Below are 18,740 nucleotides of genomic sequence, written 5' to 3'. Positions count from 1 at the left end.
AAATTAAAAGATGCTTACTTCTTGGAAGGAAAGTTATGACCAACCTAGATAGCAATTCAAAAGCAGAGACATTACTTTGCCAACAAAAGTCCATCAAGTCAAGGCTATGGTTTTTCCAGTGGTCATGTATGGATGTGAGAGTTGGACTGTGAAGAAGGCTGAGAATTGATGCTTTTGAACTGTGGTGCTGGAGAAGACTCTTGAGAGTCCCTTGGACTGCAAGGAGATCCAACCAGTCCATTCTGAAGGAGATCAGCCCTGGGATTTCTTTGGAAGGAATGATGCTAAAGCTGAAACTCCAGTACTTTGGCCACCTCATGCGAAGAGTTGACTCATTGGAAGAGACTCTGATGCTGGGAGGGATTGGGGGCAGGAGGAGAAGGGGACGGCAGTGGATGAGATGGCTGGATGGCATCACTGACTCGATGGACGTGAGTCTGAGTGAACTCCGGGAGTTGTGATGGACAGGGAGGCCTGGCGTGCTGCGATTCATGAGGTTGCAAAGAGTCGGACAGGACTGAGCGACTGAACTGAACTGATAGCCATCCTAGTAAGATGTAAAATGGTATTTCATTGTTATTTTGATTGGCATTTCTGTAATGACTAATGATATTGAGCTTCTCTTCAAGTGCTTTTGAGGTATTTGTATACCTTCTTTGGGGAATTACTTATTCAAGTCCGTTGTCCATTTTTGAGATAAGTATTTCTTTTTGTTGTTGGGTTCTGCAAGTGCATTATATGTTCTGGATATAGATTCTTATCAGAATTATATTTGCAAGTATTCTTTTCTAATTCTGTAGGTTGTCTTTTCATTTTCTTGATAGTGTCCTTTGCACAAATGGTTTTTTTTTTTTTAATGAAGTATAGTTTATTATTATTATTTGGTGTCAAATCTGAGAATCTGTTGCTAAATCCAAGGTCAGAAAGACTTTTCCCTAAATTTTCTTCTGACAGTTTTTAAGTTTTAACTCTTTTATTTGCATCATATTTATTTTGAGTTGATTCTTATATGTGGTATGAAGTAGGAATCCAATTTCATTCTTTTGCATGTGGATATCCAGTTGTCTCAGCATCATTTGTTAAAGAGACTATTCTTTCCTGTATTAAAATGGTCTTGGCACCCTTCTCGTGGTCAGAGTTAAAAATCAATTGACCAAAGATGTATGGTTTTATTTCACTACTCGGTTCTATTCCATTGGTCTATTTTTCGTTACTTTTGTGCCAGTACTACACTTTTTTGATTACTGTGCCTTTGTAGTAAATTTTGAAATTGGAAAATGTGAGTCTTCCAACTTTGTTTTCCATTTTTAAGATTTTCTTTTGGCTATTTGGGGTCTTTTACAATTTCATATGAATTTTAGGGTCAGCTTTTTCCATTTCTGAAAAAAAAGGGGGATACTTTGATAAGGATTTCACTGAATCTGTGCATCACTTTGGGTAGTATCGTCATCCCTTGGTATCTGCTAGGTTTTGGTTCCAGTATCCCCTGCAAATACCAAAACTTAAGGATAATCCTTGTACAAACAGCATAGTATTTGCACATACTCTTCACATACTCTCCCATATATGTTAAATCATCTCTAGGTTACTTGCAATACCTAATACAATGTAAATTCTATGTAAGTAGTTGCTGATAATGGCACGTGCAAGTTTTCCTTTTTGGAACTTTCTAAAGTTTTTTTCTCAATTTTTTTTTTAAGATTTTTATGTTTTTTACCTCAGGCTGCTGCATCAATTAAATAATTTCAGCAGAAAACACCCTAATCCTGAAAATGCTCCAAGTCAGGTGAAAGCAAGGCAAGCCACTGTGCCAGTCCTTCAGGTAGCTGCCTGAGAGGTTGAAACCCATAATTACAATTCTTTGTGAGAAAGATTTGTATTACTCTCTCTGACAGGAGATACTTAGGCAGACAACTTTGGAGAAGGCAACGGCAACCCACTCCAGTACTCTTGCCTGGAAAATCCCATGGACAGAGGAGCCTGGTAGGTTGCAGTCCATCGGGTCGCCAAGAGTCAGACATGACTGGAGTGACTTCACTCTCACGCACTGGAGAAGGAAATGGCAACCCACTCCAGTGTTCTTGCCTGGAGAATCCCAGGGACGGGGGAGCCTGGTGGGCTGCTGTCTATGGGGTCGCGCAGAGTCGGACATGACTGAAGCAACTTAGCAGCAGCAGCAGCTTCTTTCTTCATTAAGCCTTGCCCTAGTTATTTTAAGTTCCTTACTGGATTTTAGAGTTCCACAAAAGTTGATTTTGACAGTATTCATGAGCTCATTAATTACTCTTTTGGAAGGATGTAACCCTAGAGTTCCCTACAGTGCCAGAAATCCCTGATGTACAAATTTTTCATAATCATGATATATCATTAGCCAGAAGGAAGGAAATTGGGGGGGTGGTTTAGTTGATTTGTGGATATTAGAGATTATTTTCATTTGGACGTGGTGGTTGTATTTGAGTTGCTCATGGTGCCTTCTGTAGATGACTAGTGGCAGTTGGAATTGTAATGTGTAAATTCAAGCTTGGAGCTGCAAAGAGACCTTGAAATCTTCTCTTTGGAAGTTACAGAAAATGAAAGTGATTTCCTTGAAGTAGAGGCTAAGTCCAAGCATGGCATCTTGGGAAATACTTTGAACTAAGGAATCATTGACTTACTCTTTCAGCAGACATTCCATTTGCTCCTGCTACTAGTATAGTTACTGCTAAGTGCTGGAGAGACAAGGTAGTAAAATCCAGTTTACTGCCCCAGGAAACTCACTGTTTTATTAAGTTTTTTTTTATTAATAAAACACAGTTTTATTAAGATGGACACGTAAGCAAGTAAAAATGCAGTTTTTATAACAAGGTTTACAGGAGCCCAGACAGAGGAACACAAGAATAGTTAAACAGGTCAGTGGGGAAAACAACAAACTCTTGGGGAAATTAAAGAAGGAGAAATTGTTGTAGAGAGTAATCTGTGATCTTGGTTCTGTATAGAGAGCTTGAAAAGACTTGAGGACTCTAAAATGGTCTGATTTGCTGTGAAAAGATGACAGCTGTAAGTAATTGAGTAGTTTTGGTGGAGATGAAGGACCAGATTATAAGGAGTTAGGAGTGAGTGAGTGGCGAAAGAGTTGAAGGAAAAAGGGAAGACAACCTTTTAAGAATGATGTAGTTAAAAAACAATAGCAGAGTTGTGTAACTCTGTTCCGGAATAGAAGTGATCTAAGTGTTTTTCTAGACTTTGGGAGTGAGTGGGAGGAAAACACATCTGGATGGCCAAGAGTCCCAAAAAGAGGCAGGAAAGATGGTATTAAGAGTCCAGAAGGATTAGAGGTTGGGAACTTGGCAGAAGAAAAAGAGTAAGGGTAATGAGAAAGAATTTTGAGATAGAAAGTATTTGAGAAATTTTACCTAAGGATGCCTTAGTTTTTTCAGTAAAAGGAGAACACAAACTCATATGCTAAAGTTGCTGTAGCATACATTTATGATGATAGTACCATTTGGTTATTTTTTTCATTCTTTTAACAAATATATATTAGGCATCTCCTGTTTACTAAGGCATTGTGTGAGATCCTTGGGATTATATCTGTGAACAAAGTCAGCAAAAATCTCTGCTGTTTTGGAGTTTATTTATATGTGAATTGGGTGAAGACAGATAAGCAAGTAAATTGTATATTATTATAAAATAAGCATGAAGTAAATAGAGCAACTTGAGTCTTAGAAACTAAGAAAGCAAATGGGAGGATTACCCAGACATAACTAAAGTTTTATATTGCATATCAAATTGTAATTTAAGTTACTATTTAATTTCTGTACAGCTAGTTATAGACTCTTAGTTAATAAAGAAGAACTTGGGTTTGCTGGAGCCTTTATGTATTTAGATTGTAGATATGTAGGAAATAATTTAATACTTATATTTAAGAGACAGTTTATTAATTTTAGGGCAACTTTAGAATGATGCTATACAATTACTTCAGGGTCTTTAACATGAGAAAAGAGAATTTATGAGGGGGGTCAAAAGTAACAAACTTGCAGTTATATAAAATAAACAAGTCATGAGAATGCAAATGCAAAGAAAGAAGAGTGACATGGAGAGGAGGAGGGAGGGTAAAAAACTTAGTTACTGAGTTGAAGATCCTTTTGTAATGAATGAATTGGTGTTTTTTGTTTTTCATTGTTTTATATTCTCATTACCCTTTTTTATTTAAACAGGCATTGGAAAAGTGAAAAGAAAACCTAGTGTGCCAGATTCTGCATCTCCTGCTGATGATAGCTTTGTTGACCCAGGGGAACGTCTCTATGACCTCAACATGCCTGCTTATGTAAAATTTAACTATATGGCAGAGAGAGAGGATGAATTATCATTGATAAAAGGGACGAAGGTGATCGTTATGGAGAAATGCAGTGATGGGTGGTGGCGGGGTAGCTACAATGGACAAGTTGGATGGTTCCCTTCAAACTATGTGACTGAGGAAGGCGACAGTCCTTTGGGTGACCATGTGGGTTCTTTGTCAGAGAAGTTAGCAGCAGTCGTCAATAACCTAAATACTGGGCAAGTGTTACATGTGGTTCAGGCTCTTTACCCATTCAGCTCGTCCAATGATGAAGAACTTAATTTTGAGAAAGGAGATATAATGGATGTTATTGAAAAACCTGAAAATGATCCTGAGTGGTGGAAATGCAGGAAGATCAATGGAATGGTTGGTCTGGTGCCAAAAAACTATGTTACCATTATGCAGAATAACCCATTAACATCAGGTTTGGAACCATCGCCTCCACAGTGTGATTACATTAGGCCTTCACTTACTGGAAAGTTTGCTGGCAATCCGTGGTATTATGGGAAAGTCACCAGGCACCAAGCAGAAATGGCATTAAATGAAAGAGGGCATGAAGGTGATTTCCTCATTCGTGATAGTGAATCTTCGGTAAGTTGGTTTTCAAAGGTAAATGGAAATAGAGCCCTGGATATTAAAAAAAAATAAATGGAAGACCAGAGAGGTTTAGTGGCTTCCCTAAACATGTGAAGTTTCTGAGTAAAGTCAATGTTCTTTCCAAGTATGTTTATTTTTAGTAAAATATAGCCTTAAACAAGATTATTTGGCCTTGTATAGTTCTGTTGGTTTTGCCTTCCTGAAATATTTCTGTTGCATTAAACTGAAAAATGGAGAAAATTAAACACTGACTTTTTCACTGAGAACAATGTGGTAGATAAAACTGGAAAAATATTTCTTAAATTGCATAATTGGTACACTGTCATCCTTATAATAAATGAAATCCCTGAATTTAGAAAAAAATCTATATTTGTTTCTGTATAAATACTTGTTTGGAAGTTGGAATACACTTTTAGGTACCTCAAAAACCCATTTGAACATGCACCATATTTGGAGGGCATTTACAATAATGATAAATTCTGTTCCCATAGTAGTGAAACAATAAAATTGTAAAACCATAAAAATTGAATAAGAAAATAGTTATGTGGGTTCTTTTGCATACTGTATAGGATTTTAGAATTTGACAATACTCATTTCCCTTAAAAATGACCTTTATTTTTCCTTGATAAAGGATATCACTATTTTTACATGATTAGTATTAGCTTTGTGTGTATATATCGTGTGTGCGCGTGCGCATGCATGTGTGTAAGGGGTGGGGGAAGAGCGAGCGAGATTGAAATTAATTGAACCGCCTGCTCTGAAGTTCAGGAAATGGGGGTCTGTATGTAACCCCACCGGAAGAGCAGGTGGTTGATGATAGGGAAGAGTAATGGGAATTGTTTTCTGTTAGATGCCTGACCTGGCCCTGGTTTCCAGGACAAGCAGTGGGCAGAAGGGCTAGGAAGGGAGTGACCCTGGAATGGGTGGTTAATAACCATAAAATGTTTCCAAGAAACCCACTGTTTGAAACTTTGACAGTAACTGCATAAAAGGATGATATAGACTATTCAAAGAAGTGTTAGAATTAAAAAAAGAAAAAACCTAAGAAAGTAGCTTGATTGCAGAATACCTTGTATTTTCTTACAGGTAATTGAGCATAGATATTAGCCAAAATATACCAGTATTTTTAGTAGTAGAAATTTTAAAGTAGAGCTCTCAAATAAGCATATTTTGTTTGACTTGCACAGTGTTTTTAATCATTTGAATTCATTGTCAGTATTTAAATATTGGGAGGTTTCAAATAAAAATTGAGACATCAGACTTCCCTTTTAAAATTGGAAGACCTGTCAATGTTGAGCTGTATTCCTACAGGGCAACAGTTGCAGCCAAGTGGCCATGCACTGTTGTTCCCCCTATATAATCCCCCTGGCCCTTGTTTATATTTCTTTCTTCCCCGTTACAGGCATTTTGATTTTATGACCTCTTAGGGTTTACATTAGTTCTCATTTTTGTGTCCTTCATCTTTGAGAATTCAGAGTATATATCAGCTATTCTGTAAGACAGCTACTGTTTGCTACTAATTGAAAAGGGGTGGATGTCTTGGATTTTCTGCTGTTTCTCTAGTAGTTTGAATGAAGAGAAGATCACGAGTCAAATGTTAAACTAAAGGATTTGCCATGGTGTTAGGGAGATTTTGGTGTCTTAACTGGTTCAATATTGAATCCTGGCTCTTTTAACTAGATAGATGATCTTGGACAACTCAACTTCTCTTCAGCCTTTATTTTTTCATCTGTAAAATGGGTTTGTTTTGAGGCACAAAGGAGATAATTCATGTGAATAATTTAGCATTGTGCCTGGTGTTTAAAGTGCTCACATTTTAGCTGTTATTAGTTTATATAAAAATGCTAATAGATGTCTTTCAAAATGTTTTTTTCTCTTCTAGCCAAATGATTTCTCAGTATCACTAAAAGCACAAGGGAAAAACAAGCATTTTAAAGTACAACTAAAAGAGACTGTCTACTGCATTGGGCAGCGTAAATTCAGTACCATGGAAGAACTTGTAGAACATTACAAAAAGGCACCAATTTTTACAAGTGAACAAGGAGAAAAATTATATCTTATCAAGCATTTATCATGATACTGCTGACCGAAGCGAACTGCTGTACAGTTGTAATTCGTCATGTAATTGAAGACTGAGAAAATGTCAGTCCAGTCATGCTTGACTGGAAATTGCTGTTTCTAACTCTATACGAGAATTGACTATAATACATAAAATATTTTTATTATAATTCAGCCCATATATATATATATACTACATACAGCAAGTATCTGCATAGAGCAGTTCCTTATCCTTGGTCTGTTTTATTGTTTTCTTTGCTCTTCTCTTGCTTCTAATATTAAGGTTTTATATTTTGAAAAAATGATGCAAATCAAAAGTCTTTATATGAAAGAATGTCTTTATCGCCTTTCCTTTATTTTCTTGTAAGGGCACCACCTTAGTTACTTCTGCAGTGGTTTCTATTCATGTAAAATTATTATATCTATCATATCAACATATACCATATGCTAAAATAAATTTCTTGGAGAGTTAATCTTTTCTGTGACTAAATAGCAATAATAAATGGAAAATTAGACATTATTTTCAGCTATTATATTTGTCACAAACCATTGTAAATACCAAATATGTTGTGTCTGTCATTTTTCAGAATTCATTTGTTTTCAGTTTAAAGCAAACCATATGGGACATAGGTTAGAAAATATATATCTTGTACAATTTAAATTTACAGCTGTTGGAAACAAAAATCTCCAAATTCCTATGAATTTTTTCCCCCACTTCTCTCTCATCTGGTTATTCAAGAGAAAAAAGCATTCTCAAGATATTTAGCTTTTAACTGTAAATGGATGCTATAGTGTTACTTTTTCCCCCTAATGTTATTTTACCAAAGCGTCTAGTTTTTGAGTATGTTATATCTTGTCACTGTGAAAAAAAGCTGTGGCCAAATTTTGAAGAAGTAGGTGACAATGAGATACTTCGTTCTCTCCCTACCAACCCTCCCCCCCCCAAAAAATCAGTAATAATCAAGCAAAGTAGTTGTAGTATTTTTATTTTCTTCATTCAGCTTTGAGTTTTATTGACCAGGACACTAAAATTGATATGTATTTGAGGAAAAGATGTGATGTGCTAATGCTTTGAGAAAATTTAAGACACAAAATTACTGATTCTAAAATCAAAGTTGTCTAATTCATGAAATTCTTGATTTTGGTGGTTTTAGATTTATTTTGTTTTTTAATTCTCTAAATCTTCACATCATTTAAAGACTTACATTGCCACTGGGTGGCAGCCCTGACTTCTCCCTCTACGCATCAGGAGTTAGCAAATATAAACATTTTATTACAGTTTTTAAAATCTTTATTACATCTGCTTATAAAGCCTTTTAGTTTGTATTTCATTATCTTTCTCAGCCCCACTTTATTTATTAAGATAATTATGAGTAGGCAAGTTTAGTGGAAACAAAAGTCACATTCTTACCTTTTTTGGCTGTAAAACCACTTGAATATAAATTGAGGAAAATAGTTTTAAAGTAGTTGTAAAATGACTTTTTAATTTTAAACAAACATCTGATACTTTCTTTTTATTCTCTACCTCTTTGTGGATTCCCCTCCATCCAGTCTTCCTTACTTAAAAAATGGATGTTTGTTTAAAAAAAGAAAGGACAGCGATGGGTTCAATTACTACTTTGTATCACACACATGAGCTGTTTATAGCAAACCCTGCTGAGCTGATGTCAAGCATTTTGAAAAAGTAGGAATGGAGCAGCACTGGAAACAGAATGCATATTTCTGTGCTATAATTAGATTTATAATAACTAGAGAATTCGTAGGAGATCCATGTGTGCCAATAATAGCTATTGTGTGCTCTTACTATATGATGGAAACCTCGCTGGGCACTACTTAACTTTGTAGTTCAACATTTTATCAATTTTTTTAAAGTCTTAAAACCAATGTTTACAACAATGACTTTTTTTTAAAAGTATGAATTTTCTTAAGAACTGGAACCATTTTTAAAAACATCTACATAGCTAGCTAGTAGCAGGACTTGTGTTAGAAACCGCTTTTCCTCATTCCTAGCCTGTACACTTGCCTTGTGACACATTGGCCTCATTGTGCCTGTTTTTAGACTAGTAGGAAAGTCCTGGAAAGAGCAATATTACAGAAATTTTCTTTCATCTGTGAGGAGATGCTTAGCTTTCAATTTAAATATTCATAACACACGTAACTGCCCCATAGCCCACTTCTACAAATAACTTAAATTCTTGGAAGAAGGATTTCGAACTTTATATAAGCTCAGTGACAGAAAGCTATTGTTGCTGTATCTGTTATTTAGTCAGAAGTCCTTAAGTTCAGCTGAATACATATTCACACATATTACACGCCTTTGACTATACACAGTAACACCTGGCACTTTTAAAGATGGTGTGTCACAGATAAAGCACTTAACAAAATCAGAAGGCTTTAGTGCAATCCATTGTAATTGCTGTAAGAATAGAATGCCTAGCTTTGGTTGGTGGAATGATGTCCTCATGGATATGTGGATAGATAAGTTGTCTCCAGCTTTAATGCTTTAATTTTGTCATCTAATCTAGAGATTGCAAGAAGCAGGGCCACTACAGTCTGTGTAGATACATTTGTGAGAATTGCAAAAAGGCACATCTTCCCCTGGCAAGACAGCCACTTTTTTGCTGTTACAAAGTCCAAAACTCACAATCACCACCCTTCTCCCATCTTGCAAGATAACCCATTTCAGGATACAACCAAAGAGGAATACAGTTCAACCTACAATGCTTAAAAAAATAATTGTTAACATTTTTTAATGGGGTGGGGAGGGGTTTACATAAACAGAGTTTTGGTTTCCCCTGAAAAATGAGAAGCTGGTAACACTGGATTTGAATTCTCACAAGGCATTGGATAGTACGGATGCACCCCATATTTTTACCAATACATTAAAGATAAACAGCGTAAAACAGTGTTTCCCAACCTTTATCCTGCTAGTTCAAATCTCAAAATGCAGTTACTCCCTGTTTTTCCTGTAACTTGGAGTTTTAGGTTTGGAATCTGAAAACTTACCATTTTGCAGAAACATTTCAGTTGCGATGTCCAAATTAATTAGGAATAAATATTACAGCATGCCTTAACTTTTCCACTTTAGTATTTTGCTAGAAGAAAAGGAGATCCTTTGTAGTCTTATCTAGATTCTTTAAATGTTTTTGAATGGTTTCACAATTGAAGTCACTTCTAACATAAAGCAAATTTGATAACAGCACAAATGACATCCTCATTTTATGTTTTGAACAGCATCCAATGGACTCTTTGAAAATGCCATATTACTGCTTCTTGGGAAAATCCGTGTTTTTTTCTATCGCAAGGCAAAGTAGGAAAGCTCCTTCTGAAAAACTGGTTCTACTGGCTTTTAACAAGTTTATATGACTTAACTCTCATCTTCTAAACTCTTAACAGACCAGCACACTATGCATACTCCACACCCTAGTTTCTTGCTGTTAAATGACCTAAAACCAATGACCAAAGAACTGAAATACATTTTTCTTGTTTACTGTGAGGGGTTCTTTTGATTTAGAAGTACTAATAAATATAGTTTGCTGAGACTTTAACGAGAACATAAATTGGGCTTAGTGAGGTTTTGGAGAGCAAGAGTTTTTGTTATCACTGGCCCTGTTCACAGAGATAAACCACCATGTCTTTTAGAGTATGTTTGTTGGTTTGAGCACTTATATTATCTTGGATACTTCAGAACTGGCCTGATGCCTACAAAGGATTCACACATTTAGTTTACCTAGCAGATTTTTAAAACGTTCCTCTCAAGTTACTTTTTAAGCTGCTTTTAAATCTCCAGGGAAAGCTGGTCTCCGTATTTTGAAATAATGTTGCAAATTTTATTTGTAGTTACAGAAGACAAAAAGTACTCAATTTCCTCTCTCCCATGTATTACTGTGACTTTTGAACAGGAAAACAAACTTACAAGTAGACAAGAATAGACATCTCAAGTAGTTTAGATATTGCTTTAAATAGATCTCTGGACTCAGAAAATATATTAAACTCTGTAGAACATTTGAAGATAGCTTTTGGGAAATTATGGAGACAGGTATATTCCAGAATGAGACTACAGAGTCTGTTAAATACTGGAATGGTTATAATTGATGTTTTTTGAGCATCTGTAGAAAAAATTAGTGATCCCTGAATAAATGTCTTTTCTTGGAACAAGTAATGCAAACAGACTTTCACTTGTTTTGATATGTTTTAGACTATAGATAAGGGGGATGGTGTAGAAGACAATTTCATCAGGGCATATGCTAATCACTTGGCGTCAAGATGAGAAAAATACTTTTTGGGCAGTTATATCTATGTGTATAGTTTTGTGTCTGCTTAGGTTTTGGAGATACTTATCCATCAACCAACCATCCAGCCACCTCACCTTAAATAATTTTGCGTAGGTGTCAGACCATTCTAACCTAGCAATATGAGCGTGAAGAGAAGGGACACATTTGTCCAAAGCTGTACATTTCTAATCATGTAAAGCCTAATGGAGAAGTTCTATGAAGAAAAACAGAGCAAGATGAGAGTGAGAGTGGGGTGTTAATTTATGCAGGATGGTCAAAGATCTCATAAGATTGACCTTGAGTGTACTGTGTGCTTCACTTAATCTCTGGTGACTAGCTTTAAACCAGTGAATGAGTGAAAATACAGCAGTCAAAATCATTTGAAAAACTATGTTAAGATCTTCACTGTTACAGAGCATTGTTTCTGGTTTTCAAATTGTAAAATTGAATAAAGTATTTGTTTTATTTAGACATGGAACTTTTAACTGCAAAGTTCTATTTTGAATAAGGCCCGATTCTCCATCTTGAGTTGTTGGGGAGTGTCACATAGAAAAGAATCAGTTATAACTACAGGAAGGAGGACAGTTTGTTGACAGACTTGAAGGTTTTAATTCATACCCGAAGGAAAGAATTGAGGTTAACATTCCTGATGTTTTGCACTTGGCCAGACAATAAATCAGGCAGGAAATTGAAAAAGTAAAGTATGTTCAGAGGAGGTTGAAAAGGGGCTGTAAGAATCCTGAAAACGAGAGCTGGAAAGTGTGTCAAAGTTACATCTGGAGCAGACTCAGTGGAAGCAGGAGTAAAAAAATCTAAGACAAGGCAAATTCTACTGTTTAAATACCCACTGTGTTACTTGCAGAAGAAAAATAATAATTGAGATGGGGTTACAATGAAATGTCAGATGTGCTGAAACACAGGACATAGACATATTCCTTTGGTTAAAGGGAAGAGGACTATTTTGTGCTAAGTAGAGCAGGGAAGCATTATTGCAGTTAATTGACCTCATGGTCTGTGCCAGAGCACCAGGACCTACCCTGAGTTTGTACAACCTTAAGAGTTAGTGTGTCAAGTTTTGTGCCCTGGGCCTCCCTTGCTTCAGTTTAATCCCAGCACTTACAGGGCTCAGAGGGCTTAGGAGTTTCTTCCTTGAACATCAATTCCCTTTTCCCTCCCAACTGTCTTGCCTTTCCATAAAAAAAAAAAAACAAAACTATCTCCTTGCTTTTCCTTCCATAATCATTCAAGTGGCAAATAGTGTAATGGGAAAACGAATTCCTATTTGTAGACTGTACTTAGGATAGGAAATAGCTTTGTTCTTGCAGTGGTTCATCTTCAGACATAGATGACTGATCATCTTCAGCTCTGGAATGCTGTGGGAATTAATCTGAGAAGTCCTGGCAGCAGGTTAGAGGATAGTTCGATTTTGGCAGATTGTATAGACCAACCAACCAACCAATAGATCACAACCAACTGATTCGAAGGTATAGAGGGGGAAGTTCCTCAGAGTCAGAAGAAAAAGGCATGGTCAGAGTCAGGCATGTCCAGGCAAGGGGAGTGGCTAGCAGGTGAGGCGCAGCCCTCCAGAAATTCTCAACCAGTGGCATGGCCCATGCAGAGGTTGATGGTCTGAGCTCCTCATTGATTCAAGGGCCAGTCCTGAGATGAACTGTCATTCAAAAGCATTGGTAGCATTCAAAAAGGTAGCATTACCCTTCAGCGCCCCAGAAGTCTGCTGAGCAGAGTTCAGAGTCCTTACAGTGGACTGTGAAGGACTGGCAGGCAGTACTGCCTTGTCAATAGCAGTGGTGGGCAGGGGATCTTGACAGGCACTCATGTCCAGACTGAGCTAAATACCTTAGGATTTCAAAGTCTAGTGGACAACTCTCCTTTCCCTACAGCATAAGTAAATGAGTCTTGTTCTTTCTCCCATTTTCTGTTTACTTACCTTTTCATCCTCAGTCTGTTTTCCTTCGATTTTTCCATCCTTGAGCCTTACCCATGCCATCCTCTCAGTTGGAATGCTTAACTGCAAACGTGTATCTCCTATCCAAATCTTAAGTGGGTACATCCTTGAAATGCCATATTAAGGACTGTCCTCTCAAGCCCTTGCTAATCTAGATCATTCATTGTTTTATGTCCCTCATACACATTGCAAGCCCTCTTTTGGTGCTAATTGGGAGGCAGTAAGGTGAGTGAAAAGAACTTGGAGTTAGGCAGATCTCTGTCAAAATTCCTGTCTGTCTAGCTCTGGGGGTCTACAGTAAATTTTCAGGGGTGTCCTCATCTGAAAAGTAGGGAATCAAATCTTAACTTGAAAGACTTAAATCGTATATATACTATATCTATAATGTGGGGATCAAGGAGACGGTGCAGCAAGTGTTCTTGACCGTTATGTTTTTAAAAAACACAGCTAATGCTTATTGTGTACTTAACTTTGCCAAATCCTGTCCTGAATGTGCTGTCTCATATAATCTTCACAACAGCCCTATGAATTAGGTACTATTACAATTTTTTTCCAATTTGCAGAGGAGGACATTAAAACAGATTGCTTAAAAGAGCTGGCTAAAAAAACACAACTAGTAAATGGCGAAGCCGAAACGCCAAACCAGACAGTCTGGCTCCAGAACCCATGCTTTTGATGACCCTCTTAATAGGTGTCGCCAACTGGAAGCCTTTCTTTGCTGATCCAGGGTCCAAACTGAAAGATGGGCAGCCTACAAAGGTCCAGCCAGTAAGAGCAAATAACCCCTAATGTATTTATTGTTAATACAACAAATGGTCAATAAGCCATTTGTGAAGACCTGTTGTGTTCCTGGCACTGTGCTAGTGTGCTCTGTCTGCGTTCTTTAATTCCCGCAACTATTATGCAAGACATCGTTGTTTTATAAAAATGAGGCTCATGGAGTTGCTGTCTTCCCCTTCACATCAAGAGAGCACTACTTTTTCCAACACGCTCCTCGGCCTACAGCGATCTAACTTCTGATCGAAGTTCTCCACTGGAACTCCTCTTACTGAGGTTACAAATGACCTTCTAAGTGACATAAATCTTGGAGACATTTTTTGATGATCAAGTGACTTTCTTCTGCACTCCCACTTGGTGACCACCCCTTCCCTCATTGTTTCCAGGACCGTAGTCTGTCCAGAACCACCTTTCTGACCTGTTTAATTTCCCCGTATCTTTCTATGCCATTTTTCGTTTGTCAGTTCATTCTTAAATGCTGATCAAGAGCATACCCACCCACCTCCTTAATCTGCATACCCTCCCTGAATGTTCTCACCACTTCTAGTCTCAGCTACCCCTCAAATGCTGAAGGTAGGGGAAATGGTGCCCTGACACTCATAAACTGAGACAAAGATCGTTCACATTTGGATCGTTTACATCCCCCAGTCCTTAGGAGCACCTCAAGTTCAAGTGTATCAAACTGAACACAAGCACAATTTTTCTATACCATCCCCAACACTGACTACCTTGCTGCCACCCCACCCTCCTTAACATTTAGGTTAAGCTGCTGTCACCACCTAGTTACTCAAACCTAGGACCTGAAAATCATGTTTGCCTCCTCCTCCAATCCACTCCATGTCTAGGAGCTGTCAATTCTACCTCCAAGTTTTGAATTTGTTCGCTTCTCTCTCGAGACATGGGAAAACCGAGTGGAAGCCAACATCTCTCACCTGACTGACCAAAATATCTCCCTCCTCACCTACCAGCCTCCAGTCTTGCCGCTTTCACTGTTTTCTCCACCCTAGTCATAAACTTTCTCAAACTCAAATACAGAGCATGATGTGATCAGATTGGAGCCCCTTTAATTCTCATTGCCTCAGGATAAACTGCTCCTTGACAAGGCATTCAAAGCTCTCTCAAATTCTGTTTTTTGTCTGCCTATGAGCCCCATTTCTTGCTACTCCAACCTGGTTCTCTAGTTGCACCAAACTTCTTTGGGTTTCCTAAACACACTATAGCTGGCTGATTTTTATTAGCATTTAATACTCAGCCCTAAAGTCACCTCCTCCAGGAAGTCTTCTCTGATCCCCTAGGCTGGGTTAGGTGTTTCTGTTTAATGCTCCTATATTCCTTTGATGACATTTCTGTCACTTCATTTCCAATATTGATTTGTGATTATTCTTATGTCCATTTTCTCCACTAGTTGGGAAGTTTGTGGTTGAGGTCAGGAACTATTAATTTCCAGTATCTAGCATATATAAGCCCTTAGTGAATGGCAGTTGAATGAATAAATAACTTTCCTAAGGTTATATTGCAAATAATATCTGACACTGTAACTAAAATGTTGCACTCTAAAATTCACGTTCTTTTTACTAATGCATTTGCACATGTAGAGTGTTTAGAGACTTTAAAAAGCTGACATTTTAAGGGGCCGAACCTTATATGATTTCCTTCCAATTTAAAAAAAAGTTAAATAATACATTCACATGGTTCAGTAATCAAATAATATAAAAAGATACATAGCACCCACAAGAGTTGAAAGCAGAGTCTCAAGATATTTGTACGTCTGTTCAGAACGGCATTATATTCACAGTAACGCAGATGTGGAAGCAATTCAAGTGTCAATGAATGGATAAGCATAATGTGGTATATGGAACATAATTCAGCCTTAAAAAGGAAGGAATTCTATAATAAGCTACAAAATGGGTGAATCTTGAGGACGTTATACTGTTGTTTGAAATAAGCAAGTCACAGACAAGTATTGCGGGATTCCACTTACACAAGGTACTTGGAGTAGTCAAAATCGTCAAGACAGGAGATATAATGGTGATTTCCAGGGGGAGGGGGGAAAGGGGAATTACTGTTAAATGAGTATAGAGTTTCAGTTTTACAAGATGAAAAGAATTATGGGGATGGATGGTGGTAATGGTTGTATAACAATTTGGATGTATTTAATACCACTGACTGTATATGGAAAAATGGTTAAGATGGTAAATTTTATGTGTATTTTACCACAATAAAAACAGTTTTTAAAATTCCCCAAACAAGTTACTGGAAAGAGTCTGGTTCCCATTTTTCTCCTCCATCTTCCCAATTCCTACTCCCTTTGCCCGCAGATAAACAACCTTGGTAGTTTCTCTGTCTCCTTCCAGGTTTTCTTTTTGCAAATGCAAACAAATATGAAGCTATATATTCTTCATCTCCTGACTTTCAAAAAGATATTAAAAAAAATTTTTTTTAAACATCTCTACTTCTGAAGTGGAGATGTAGCAAAAAAAGTACCCACCTCCAATGAACTCACAAGAGGGAGCCTTGTGAAAGAGAACAGCTATGATGAGAGGGTCAGATAATCTTGCCTGCTACTGCCCAGGAGACCTCTAGAGGTCTATCCAGGGTCCCCCAGGTTAGAGCCTGTGATCCAGGCAGATTTTTTATTTTTTTAAAAAAGATAACAGTAATATTAACTTTATTTACACGCAGGATCTTAGTTCCCCGACTAGGGATCGAATCTGTGTCCCCTGCAGTGGAAGCACAGAGTCCTAACCACTGAACACCAGGGAATTCCCCCCACCACGCTTAAGCTTCCCAGGTACCTTTTCTCTGGAACTCTCCTAGGCCACTCCCACTTGACGCAATATCTAGGTTTAGGCGGAAAGGAGGGTGCTGCACAGCCTGCCTCTTCGGAGCCGGGCTGGTTCCTCTTTCCAGAACAATTCAGGCTTTACAGCAACTCAGACTCAGCTCCAACGTCTGTGTCCCGAAGCAAGGATGGCTGAGATGGAAAGCATACTTCATTCTGGAAGGAAACAGCATTCCAGGTCAAGCTGAGTCTGCCAAACACCGACCCTCAAAATGGTTCTAGAAGAAATCAAGACAAGTCTTATCATGTGGTTTTCCTACGCCTTGATTCCTTGTTTGTTTGTGGGTAAGTATTAATTAGAATACTGCCAATAGGCTGGGATTCAACTATAGGTTAAGAAACTGAAAAATGCTTTCCCGGGGGGGTTGTAATATATGTATAGATCACCTTATGTCTGTTTTTAAAAAGGTTTTTCACTTCCTAATCCTCCATCCCCACAAAGAAGAGGCCTGCATTCTATTAAGAAACTTCTGTTAAATTCCACAGAGCAATCTAGAAAGATAAAGCATCAGAACAAATAGTTTGAAGGTGAGCAGAGATCCACATGCATTTTATTATTCATTTCATTATCGAGTTTTAAAAGCCACAAAACAGTATTATTTCAGTCTTTCTGTTTGTGCCTCAGAGATGTTCTCTGTAAGGAGAGGCTTAAGTAAAATAAAGATTCTAACAAAACACAGGCGAATAAGAAGACATGCTTTGCAACCTTAATATTGGGTCTAAGACTTATGAAAATTGGATTCCTCTCCTGGTCAGGTACTCTGTAACATTTTTAAAAGTATTTGGTTTGGAGCATTTTGCCTGCCAGTTAAGATTACATAATTTTCTCTGCTCCATTTCTGGCTGCTTGCACCTACATGTTTTATTGTTATGAAATCGCAGCTCTTTTGCTTTTGATGTTTCTTCCTGTCAGCATTTAAGAGAAATTTCTAATTTAAATACATCAAGGTACTAGACACTTTGCACTGTTGATGGGTATATTGAATACTTTCTTTTTCATACTTTCTTTTCTTTTTTGGGGGTAACATTGAGAACTAATCATCCAGTGAGTTTAAATCAGGCAACAAATCAGTGCCAAGGTGATTAGCAGATGTTTGGAGCTGACTTAAACATCAAATTTATGCCTGTGTAGCTCACAGCCCTTCACAGCTCTGTGTCTCAGCATGTGATATGTAAATTTGCTCTTTGTTTCGTGATCCACTGTATTTAGACTCCAATCCTCTTTCTCACAGCTCCTTGTAAACAAGTATAGGCCACAGGCAGCTGTTGTCTTCACAGTTGGCATGTAACCCCCTCATTTCCTCCTCCTGGACTTTATTATTGTTCTTCTCCACCAGAAGCTCGATCTCTAGTTCTTACTCCACCCCAAACCCATCGTCCCATCATCATTCCAGGGGGACCCTGCTCCTGCAGATCCATACCAGACCTCTCTCCTTTGACCCTTGACCCCGTGTATTCTGTTTCAGTGGGTTATTTCTGTTTCCTACACTGGCCTGAAGGCAGGGCCAAGGCATCTTTCCTGGTGTCCCCATGGCCCATAGCATAGGCTAAGCGTGTTGGTTGATTGGTTAGTTAGTTGATTGATTGATTAGTTGGTGGGACAAACAAGTTGCCAGGAAACTACTCCTCCACTAAGCCCAAGGGAGAAGATGGGGAGGCTGCATGAGAAGGGGAAAAGCCAGCATATTTTTCCTAATTTTTTTAAACAGGAAATTTATGTTTTTTTGATCCCCTTGACCCGTTTGTTAATTTGACATTTTCTTCAATGAAGCAGTCCAGCCTTTTAAGGAAAACTATTTTAAACAGACCTAGAGGTGAGTACTCTTCTGATACCTGTAAACTTGCACAGAAAAACAAGGAAACGAAAACAACCACCACTATCCTTGTCTCTCCCTGCCCACCCCCCCCCCC

At 37.8% G+C, this 18,740-nt stretch overlaps 2 protein-coding genes across 5 annotated transcripts in view; both read left to right on the top strand.

Annotated features, from left to right (window-relative positions):
• Window positions 1–16,233, top strand: part of NCK1 (NCK adaptor protein 1) — an 85,700-nt gene extending 69,467 nt beyond the window's left edge. For 3 of the 4 annotated variants that reach the window (XM_010858250.1, XM_010858248.1, XM_010858251.1), the window contains 2 exons: window positions 4,194–4,906; window positions 6,795–16,233. In XM_010858250.1, coding sequence (XP_010856552.1) covers window positions 4,194–4,906; window positions 6,795–6,989 — 908 coding nt within the window. In that variant the 3' untranslated portion in view covers window positions 6,990–16,233. The remainder of the gene's footprint in view (window positions 1–4,193; window positions 4,907–6,794) is intronic. The other variant, XM_010858247.1, reaches the window with a different exon arrangement.
• A 568-nt stretch (window positions 16,234–16,801) lies between these two features.
• The window catches only part of IL20RB (interleukin 20 receptor beta), a 39,845-nt gene continuing 37,906 nt past the window's right edge, over window positions 16,802–18,740 (top strand). Inside the window, exon 1 of the mRNA XM_010858243.1 lies at window positions 16,802–17,114. Coding sequence (XP_010856545.1) covers window positions 17,042–17,114 — 73 coding nt within the window. The 5' untranslated portion in view covers window positions 16,802–17,041. The remainder of the gene's footprint in view (window positions 17,115–18,740) is intronic.

This window comes from Bison bison, unplaced genomic scaffold (genome assembly GCF_000754665.1).
Source record: "Bison bison bison isolate TAMUID 2011002044 unplaced genomic scaffold, Bison_UMD1.0 scf7180017864384, whole genome shotgun sequence".
NCBI classification, from domain to species: Eukaryota; Metazoa; Chordata; class Mammalia; order Artiodactyla; family Bovidae; genus Bison; species Bison bison.
Note: the sequence above shows the minus strand (reverse complement) of the source record. Positions and strands in the feature narration are given on the sequence as shown.